Source organism: Pleuronectes platessa, chromosome 20, assembly GCF_947347685.1.
Source record: "Pleuronectes platessa chromosome 20, fPlePla1.1, whole genome shotgun sequence".
NCBI classification, from domain to species: Eukaryota; Metazoa; Chordata; class Actinopteri; order Pleuronectiformes; family Pleuronectidae; genus Pleuronectes; species Pleuronectes platessa.
In genome coordinates this window covers 1,249,140-1,259,043 of record NC_070645.1, presented here as the reverse complement: position 1 = coordinate 1,259,043, position 9,904 = coordinate 1,249,140, and the positions used below count along the sequence as shown (strand labels likewise).

Below are 9,904 nucleotides of genomic sequence, written 5' to 3'. Positions count from 1 at the left end.
AGTGAGTGGGAACATACAGTGCCTTGCATAAGTATTCACCCCCCTTGGACTTTTTCCCATTATGTACTGTTACTAACTGGAATTCAAATAGACTTAAATAAACTTTTTCCCGTTTGATCAACAAAACATGCATAGTACTTTGGAGGTGCAAAATAAATTTTATTGTGACACAAACAATAATGAGAACAAAAAAGTTGACATCTGTTGGGTGCATAAGTATTCACCCCCCTGTGTCAATACTTGGTAGAACCCCCTTTCGCTGCAATTACAGCTGCAAGTCTTTTGGGGTATGTCTCTACCAGCTTTGCACATCTAGAGATGGAAAGGTTTGTCCATTCTTCTTGGCAAAAAAGATGAAGCTCAGTCAGATTGGATGGAGACCGTCTGTGAACCGCAATCTTCAAGTCTTGCCATAGATTCTCTATTGGATTGAGGTCTGGGCTTTGACTGGGCCATTTTAAGACATTAACATTCTTTAATCCAAACCATTCCTTTGTAGCTCTGGCTGTATGTTTAGGGTCATTGTCCTGCTGGAAGATGAACCTCCGCCCCAGTCTCAAGTCTTTTGCAGACTGCATCAGATTTTCTTCAAGGATTTCCCTGTATTTGGCTCCATCCATCTTTCCCTCTATTCTGACCAGTTTCCCTGTACCTGCTGAAGAGAAGCATCCCCACAGCATGATGCTACCACCACCATGTTTCACTGTTGGGATGGTGTGCTCAGGGTGATGGGCAGTGTTGGGTTTTCGCCACACATAGCGTTTTGCATTGAGGCCAAAAAGTTCAATTTTGGTCTCATCTGACCAGAGCACCTTCTTCCACATGTTTGCTGTGTCTCCCACATGGCTTCTGGCAAACTCCAAACGGGATTTTTTATGGATCCCTTTCAACAATGGCTTTCTTCTTGCCACTCTTCCATAAAGGCCAGATTTGTGGAGTAGACGACTAATAGTTGTCCTGTGGACAGATTCTCCCACCTCAGCTGTGGATCTCTGCAACTCCTCCAGAGTAACCATGGGCCTCCTGGTTGCTTCTCTGATTAATTTTCTCCTTGTCCGACTCTTCAGTTTGGGTGGACGGCCTCCTCTTGGTAGGTTTGCGGTTGTGCCATATTCTTTCCATTTTCTTATGATGGATTTTATGGTGCTCAGAGAGATGTTCAAAGCTCTGGATATTTTTTTATAACCTAACCCTGCTTCATATTTCTCCACAACTTTATCCCTGACCTGTTTGGTGAGCTCCTTGGTCTTCATGATGCTGTTTGTTCAGTAATGATCTCCAACAAACTCTGAGTCCGTCACAGAACAGGTGTATTTATACTGAGATTAAATTGCAGACAGGTGGACCCTATTTACTAATTATGTGACTTGCAAATGTGACTTGTGAATGCAATTGGTCGCACCAGATCTTTGTTAGGGGTTTCACAGTAAAGGGGTGAATACATATGCACTCAACACTTTTCAGATTTTTATTTGTAAATAATTGTGAAATCCATGTAATATTTCCCCCCACTTCCAAATGATGCACTATTTTGTGTTGGTCCATTACATAAACTCACGATGAAATAAATTTTAATCTGTGGTTATACCATGACAAAATGTAGAAAAGTCCAAAGGGGGTGAATACTTATGCAAGGCACTGTATCAAGGTTGCCACGTTGCACATGTTGTTGCCAGAGCTGCACCTTTAAACGGAATCCATTTATTTTATCAGTGCTTGTAAGCAGGTTTTCATTTCGGCCTTGCATCCGTGTCTTCAGTTTATTCAGATGATGAAATATATCAGCCAGGTATGCCAGCTTTGCACACCACTCATCAGGTGCAAGCAGCTTTGAGTAATCGGACCTCTCAATTGTCCAATTTCCACCCACTGGAATAGAAGAGTATTACATTATTTGCCACACTTTATTACAGCACAGACTAGGGGTGCCCACACTTTATAGGCCTGTGAGGTACTCTTGAAATGACCAGCTCAGCAAGATCTACCCACCAAATAATGTTGGTATCAACATTATTTAACCCCCCCCCAGTGACGCAACGCTGTCACTGAAATTAGGAGTCTCTGCAGGTAAGACTGGAGGTGTCACGGCAGGCGACATGGGAGCCTGCTCTAACATGAGCTGCTGTGATGGCATCCTCTCTTGTGTAGGCGTCTGTAGAGGTATTAGATGCAGGCGGTTGCGTCTCACCACCCCCTGAGGTAAATCCACCAAATAAGACATCGGAGAAGAATGTTTCTGGATCACAGTTCCAGACGTCTTAGCGTCGGTGACCCATACAGGTACTCCTGGTGACAAGACACTGAGCATTTTTGCACGGTGACGCATGTTGTAGTGTGCAGCATCTGACATCCTCTTCTCCTTTTCCTTCTGAGCCAGTGCGCTGCTGTCAGGCAGTGTAGGGTCCAGATGCGAGGGAACAGTTGGCACTTTGGTGCGTAAACGTCGGCCCATGAGAAGCTGAACCGGGCTGTATCCATTCTGAAGGGGAGTGGCTCTATAAGCGAGTAGAGCCAGGTAGGGGTCATCTGCCTTCTTTAGAAGATTTTTAACCGTCTGGACCGCCCGTTCTGCTTCGCCGTTACTTTGCGGGAACCTCGGGCTGCTGGTGACATGTCTGAATCCGTATGCAGCTGCGAACAAGGCGAAGGCCTGTCCAGAAAACTGAGGTCCGTTATCTGACATCATTACCTCCGGGATGCCATGGCGAGCGAAGATTGACTTTAGATTTGTGATGATGTCGGTGGACCTGGTGTGATATAAGAGTGCAATCTCAATATATCTCGAGAAGTATTCGACGACAAGATGATGTGACCCAGAAAGGCCATCTCGGGCTTGGAGAGTTCGGACTTTTCCACATTCAGGGTGATGCCTGCCTTCTCCACTCTTTGCAGCACAGCATGGAGTCGAGTTTCATGCTCGTCTTGGTCCCGCCCCCACACTAGTAAGTCATCTATGTGGCAGACCACACCCTCTAACCCCTCTATGACTTCCGCCATCATGCACTGAAAGTGTTCGGGTGCTGAGTTGATGCCGAAGGGAAGGCGGTTAAAGTGGAACCGCCCAAAGGGTGTTATGAATGTGGTGAACATGACTGAGTCTTCGGCCAAGGGGATCTGCCAGAACCCCATGTTAGCATCCAATTTACTGAACATTTTTGCTCCAACAAGCATGCCAAGGGACTGATCCACAGACGGCAGAATGTACTTTTCATGGCACACATACTCATTCAAGCCAGAATAGTCCACACACAGTCTCAGACGTGGACTGTTTTTCTTTGGTACGACCACCATACCGGCACACCAGTCTGTTGGCTCCTCCACACGGCTGATGACGCCCAGCTCTTCCATTCGCTGGAGCTCTTCCTTGACTTTCCCCGCCAGCGGCAGGGGTATTCTACTAGGAGTTTTCAGTGAGAAAGGCACAGCATTTGGTTTAAGTTTTATGTGATATGCCTGTTTCACCTCACCTAGCCCACTGCACAGTCTAGGGTACGTCGACTTGAGAGTGTCCGAATCTATGCTGTCAACACGTTTGAGCAGGCCAAGGGCTGTAATGGCTGGAAATCCAAGCAAGGGCGTGCTCAGATTTTTTACCACATAAACCTTCTGCATGGTCTGCTTGCCTCCACTCCTCAGCTGCAGTCTGGCGAACCCTGACACATGCAGCGGAATACGTCCCGGACCAAGCAAGGGTCTCTCTGCTTTCTGGAGAACAGGCTGCTGTGCACTGGAAAACATTCTGTTCATATCAGTCTGTGACACAGCAGTGACATCCGCTCCGGTGTCTAGTTTGAACCTGATTGTGGTGTTCATTATTCCTATATTAGCGGTCCATGCAGCTTTGTCGGATGTTACAGAACCCAGGAAGAAACTTTCATCCTCCTCCTCCGTCTCAATGCCGTCCACGTTTTCGCCTGCACGACAGACACCCTGAAAGTGACCTTTTTCTCCACATGAATGAGACTTTGCGTCGTTGGCAGGTCACTCATGTCTAGGGTGAGGTGGGCCACCACATTTGTAGCACTGGGAGCTATGTGGATTTTTACTCTGGCTGGTGAAGTGTGGCTTTGCGCAATCACTTTTGTATTTGTTGAACTTGGGCTTCTCTCATTGCTTTATGCCTTCAAACACTCTGTCCACAGTGGCGGCATCCATCTGCACTACACTACTGGCATCACTCCTCAGTGTGTTTTGTTGCTTTTGTATCTCCTCTGATTGTCTTGCCATGTTAATGGCTTTTTCCAGGTTTAAATCCTTCTCCATTTGCATGCGTACGGAGAGCCTTGCATCAGCCAGTACCACTACGATCCTATCTCTGATTAGCTCATCATGCAATGTCCCATAATTGCAGTGCTCTGATAATGCATGTAGGGCAGTTACAAAAACGTCGACTGTTTCATTTGCCTCCTGTTTGCACATGTTAAAACGCGCGCGCTCATATACAATGTTCTTTCTAACAATGAAGAAAGACTCAAATCCATCTCTCACTGTTGCGTATTCCTGCTGGTCCGTAGCACTTAGTTTTAAGCCTTTCAAGACGTCATCTGCGTCGTCTCCCATGCAGTATATCAAAGTGTTCACTTGGTTGATTTCGGAGCTTGCAGTCAGGTTACTCGCCTGGCGGAATCTTTCAAATCTCCGGATCCATTTTGTCCAGTCGTTCGGTTTGGAAAAGTCAAAGGGCTCCGGCGGCTGGATGCTAAACGTAGCGCTGGGAGCATTAGCCGCCATGCTAAGATTAGCTGCTTCCCGGTACTGCTCGTTATCGCTCATCTAACTTCACCGAACACTTCTTCCGGACTTTTATCTAGGTCCCTACGGTAGAACAGCTTTTACATGTCCTGGATGCAGCTACACAGCACTTCTGACACCATGTCAAGTTCGCTGAATAATGCGCGTGAGATAACTGTGTACTGATGTTGACATGTTTTATTCAGCTCCCGCTTCCGTCTCTCAACCCCGCACCCCACATTCACTCCCTCATTCCATTGGTCCCCAGCACACCAACATAGTATTAACTTTAGTACACAGAAGTAGACCGACATCAATCCTGAGAATAAAAGAACCATCAGAAACTTCGGATCGACTGATACTTTGTGCAAAATATTTGTAGAAAATTCCTTTCCCAGTTTTGGACATTCAGCAGTTTCGGCCGGATATTTGTTACACGTCATCACCATCCTGTGAAAACTATGCATTTTCAAATTCTAGAGAACCAAAATGATTAAATGTTTTTTAATGGGTTGAGAACATTTCTTCTGATTACGTCTAAACCTACATTAACAGCTTGAAATGCCTTTGTAATACTTCACAATACATTGTCACCATGCTGAAAACAGGACAGTTTTTCTTTGCTTGTGAAGGGCTGATGGTTTTCACAGGATGTTGACAGGGCAGAGACAACAGTATTTACTAGAGATGAGCCGGATACTCGGCTGAAACGAGTATCCGGTACGGATAAAGCACTTTTGCCGAGCACGAGTATTATACGAGTAATACGAGTCAATATCTGTGCTTGGACTGAATGAAAATCCTCACACAGCGTCACAGCGCTCCTCCCCTTCACACACCGCTCTGCTCACTCACTCACAGAACAGCTCTCTGTCTCTCAGTCACTCAGGTTCGCGGGTCTTTTCCGTTAACGTTTAGGGTTTCTTCAGCTTGAAGTTTGTTTTTATTTCAGTTTGTACTTACTTATTAACCAGTAGAGCTCTGTTAAACATGGGTTCGTTCAGACGTGGTGCTGGTAGAAAGCGACTCGCGTTGCGTCTCTGCCTGTCGGAGAATTATTATTATTATTTTTCTTTAAACAGTTTTTTTTTTTTTACTTCACGCATTGAGTGTCTGACTACTCTCTAGCGTCTGGCTACTCTCTCTCTCGCTCTCTCTCTCTCTCCCTCTCTCTGCCGGTCGTTGGAGTTTTTTTTTTTTTTTATACCGTCAGTTGGCTCTAACCAGTTTTATTTTACTTCACGCACTGAGTGTCTGACACATTCTAGGTAGTAGTTATATAAAAAATATTACAAATTAAGCTACACACACACCCTCCCCCTCTCTCTCTCTGTCTCTCTCTTACTCACTCACACACACACTCCCAGGTTAAGTCACACCCACTTCCGGGTTAGGCCCCGCCCACTCCGAGTACGGATACGGATACAGATAATTCATATGGTTAACAGATACAGATACAGATACAGATAATGCTGTATTCGCTCATCCCTACTAAAAACCCTTTTACAGGGTAGAAATAAACATGTTTATATGCACAATGGGCAATAAAAAGGTGCATCCACTGGTGGTTGCCCAACAAAGCTGCAGTGGAACCATCCATCACAAAGTGTGCAAGCAATCTGGAAGTAGAGAAAATAATTTGTATGGCAGTACCATAAGTAAGACATGCATCAACTGAAAGTGCTTAAAATCTGCCTTACCCATTGCACATCTGTGACATATGAACCACACACTCGGCATAGGTCGGACAAATCATCTGTTCATGAAACATAGTAATGTTATTTTTTTCATAATAAATAGCTCTCGTTTTACAATAGCTAATAAAAACATATAAGGAACAAACCTTTTTCTTTGATCAGCCGTTGGCCTATCTGCAACCTCATCCGTAAAATGAAAGACTTATCAAAAATGTCCTCCATGTCCTCTCCATTTAGAATCATGTCTGCTAACTGTAACAAGAAACGAGTCGAACACAGGGATGCGTAAACGGTCCAACCATTTATTTCTGAACTTATTGATTCAAAGCACCTTCACTTACTTTACACACAATAACGCTGCATGAGGTTGTGTAAACTTGTCGAGCGTGTGGTACCGTTTCACTGGACCAACGGGAGCAGTTGTGGCCCCGCTGCTTCATGAAAGCCCTGTGCAGCATAGGAATAATTAATAGCACGTTCAAAATTATATGAACCCCCTCCACACCATGGCCCCCCCTTACCTGGTCACTGCACTGCATTTTTTTAATACGTCCTCATTAGCCCCAAAAGGATCCACATACACCGACTGCCTCTTTTTAGGATACATCACCTGGACAAATTAGAAAAGTTAACAAGGAATTATTCTAACAACAGGAGCTGTATATTGTGATTATAGCCAAAGCCCCTTACAGTTAGTGTCCAGTGGTGGTGCTCGCGGACAGCTCCAACCATGACGTCGTAATCCAGGGGATCTACCTGCATTCATTAAATATAGAACACAGAAAATCAAACAGGTTTTCTCAGGAGCAATTAGCAATTTGCTCTGACCAAGACAAAAAAGGCCTACAAGTGAAGGAGCATGATTAAAAAGATCCTGCCTAATACAAGTGCCTCTGGACGAAGGTGTTCCCGGAAGTTCTGTGTAAACAGTTTATAAGGGCCCGCTTTGCTCCACAAGACCTCCGGCTTTTCCCCAGCCCAAATGTTCTGTACCACTATGTAGAAAAACAGTTGACATATGACTTGCAATAAACATTAGCCAAATAACTTAAGTCATAATTAGCTATTACCTTTTTCCAAAGTGTCTGAAGGGACACACTGCTGGAGATGGGGGTGACGGTGAGGCGGCTGGAGATGAGGTTGAGGCGACTGGACATGAGGGTGACAGGGCTGGAGATGAGGGGGCTGGAGCTGAGGTTGAGGCAACTGGAGATGAGGGTGACGGGGCTAGAGATGACGGTGAGACGGACATTGTGGATTCTGTCATCCATTTGTGGGGGATGCGCGGCGTAGGCTCAATATATGGGTTTAGCTGGTCAATGTTTATTTTATGTATTACTTTGCTTTTTGGCGTGACTAGGACAGCACTTTTCCCCTCCAGTTTCACAATTGTAAAGGGGCCGAACATGGAGGTCTCCATCCCCCCCCACCCCCCCTTCTCTGCTCCTGGCGTATATTTGCCCTCATCACCTTTGGGCCAACTTTGAAATTGTCGTCATGACCCATCTCCTCTCTCTTTCTCTTTATCTATTCCCTCACTTTCCCCATGTTGGCTTGAGTCAGGCTGTAGTGGGCAGGGAGACCCTCCATTACCAGAGATTGGGTCTCCTGGGCAAAAAGAGCCTCCACACCATCATCTGTCACCTGTGTCAAGAAACACATCAGAATGTTGAGTTACAGCAATCATGAAGTGAAAAATCCTAATTTCCAGTTTTTCCGACAATACACACATTACATGTGTACTTTCCTACTTACCATATACTCCTCGGGAACCTCCGTAGAGTACCTGGCCTCACGTCCAAACATGAGGAAAAAGGGTAAGGGTTAGAAGCCTTTTTGGAGCACCAAACTTATAAAAGAAGTCAAGAATGCAGTCTGTGACCTCAGCAGCACATTTGATCCTCAACGGATAGGCCTCTGTCCATTTTGTGAAATAGTCGATCATGACACAAATGTACTGACAGCCATTTTTGGTCGATGACAGTTTGCCAACCAAATCCATCCCCACAAGCTCAAGTGGCTCTGTTACCTGAGGAAAGAGAGCATGTTATGGAAATGTGTTGTTATTCTGGGATAGGTGTCACGGTCTGCTCATCTCCTGTCTGCTGGTATTTTTCCACTCACCTGTCTCTGCTCCACTCTACCTGTTAGCCACGCCTCATCATCAGGCCAACTCTCCACACCTGTGACAGCCCTGGCTGCAGTTAAGCCTGCTCCTGTCTCTGCTTCAGTGCCAGATTGTTCTTGTGTTATGCCTGACTTCCAGCGGTTTTTCCCCGGACTGATCACCTGTTGCCGACCTGCCTGCCCCGTCTCTGCCCTGGATATTACCTCAGCCTTCTGTATTCGACCACGAGTCTCGCCTATTCCCTCCTGGTTACGCACCTGCTCGACTCTGTGGCTACACAGCTCACCACTGGACCTGTCTGCCAGCTAGGTAATCCACCTGCTGTTGACTTTGCCTTCAGTCAGCAACACCAGGCTCACTCCTTCTCAGATCTCGCAGAGGATCACTGGAGCCAAGACTTCTCACCCTGCCACTGTATAAACTGTTAAAGACTGCAGTGAATAATAAAGGGCATTACCGACTGAGATTTCGTCTGCCTGTGCTGCTTTTGGGTCCTCCCCATACAGGGGCGGTTCTGGCTAATTGGAGGCCCTGGGCAAAGAACAGTTTTGAGGCCCCCCCCCCTAAAAAAAAAATTATCTATTTTGACTATGTGCGTGTCTATGTGTGTGAGAGAGAAAGAGAGAGAAAGTGATTAAATAAGTGTGTGTGAAATGGAGACTTGTCTGTGTGAGTGTGTGAGAAAGGGAGACATGTGAGTGAGTGAGTTAGTGTTTGTGTCATACTAACCCAGGGGTAGTCAACCTTTACTATCGAAAGAGCCATTTTGCCCCCTCTTCCCCCAAATTAAATCTGCCTGGAGCCAAACAAATATTTGATAACACAGGTTATAAAGTTATATATATATAGTTATACAATATATATAAAAACTATAGTTTGTTGCATTTATTAAATTATAGAACGACAATAAAAAAACTGTTTAACTGGTATTTTAACCTGTTACAAAAAAGGAAAACACCAAACTCTTATGAAGAGGAGAACATAATACATGTGTAGGCCTACTTTGAATTAAATGAAACACAGAACTCTGCTTTTTTTGCTCATCTCCAGCTTGGTACTTTTCAGCAGATGCTGTGTGCTCGCTCTGGAAATGTCTTTCAACATGACATTTCTTATTGTTTGCTAATTCCTCGCCACATATCAAGCATACAGGTGTATGACAATGAATGGTGAATTGTCATACACCTGCATCGTTGCATCGTTGGCAGTGAAAGCAAATTAATCTGTCCACGCAGAATAAACTCTCTATTTACCTCATCTTCCATCCAGTCTGCATCTGAGAGCTCTGGGCTGTCCTTGCCTTTCTTTTCACAAAACTCTTGAATCTCTGCTCTCAGGTCCCATACTG

At 45.2% G+C, this 9,904-nt stretch overlaps 1 protein-coding gene and 1 long non-coding RNA gene across 2 annotated transcripts; both read right to left on the bottom strand.

The window, feature by feature from the left end:
• Positions 1 to 4,914: 4,914 nt before the first annotated feature.
• LOC128425767 (uncharacterized) lies at positions 4,915 to 7,847 on the bottom strand. The gene is made up of 7 exons (XM_053412549.1): positions 7,499 to 7,847; positions 7,119 to 7,184; positions 6,950 to 7,038; positions 6,770 to 6,875; positions 6,575 to 6,680; positions 6,432 to 6,487; positions 4,915 to 6,350 (listed from the first exon to the last, which is right to left on the bottom strand). The coding sequence occupies exons 1-7, from the start codon at positions 7,697 to 7,699 to the stop codon at positions 6,258 to 6,260; spliced, it is 717 nt and encodes a 238-aa protein (XP_053268524.1). The 5' UTR covers positions 7,700 to 7,847; the 3' UTR covers positions 4,915 to 6,257.
• A 25-nt stretch (positions 7,848 to 7,872) lies between these two features.
• Positions 7,873 to 9,049, bottom strand: LOC128425766 (uncharacterized). The gene is made up of 3 exons (XR_008333173.1): positions 8,553 to 9,049; positions 8,184 to 8,457; positions 7,873 to 8,072 (listed from the first exon to the last, which is right to left on the bottom strand). It is a non-coding gene; the product is annotated as an uncharacterized LOC128425766 (long non-coding RNA).
• Between the last annotated feature and the right edge of the window lie 855 nt (positions 9,050 to 9,904).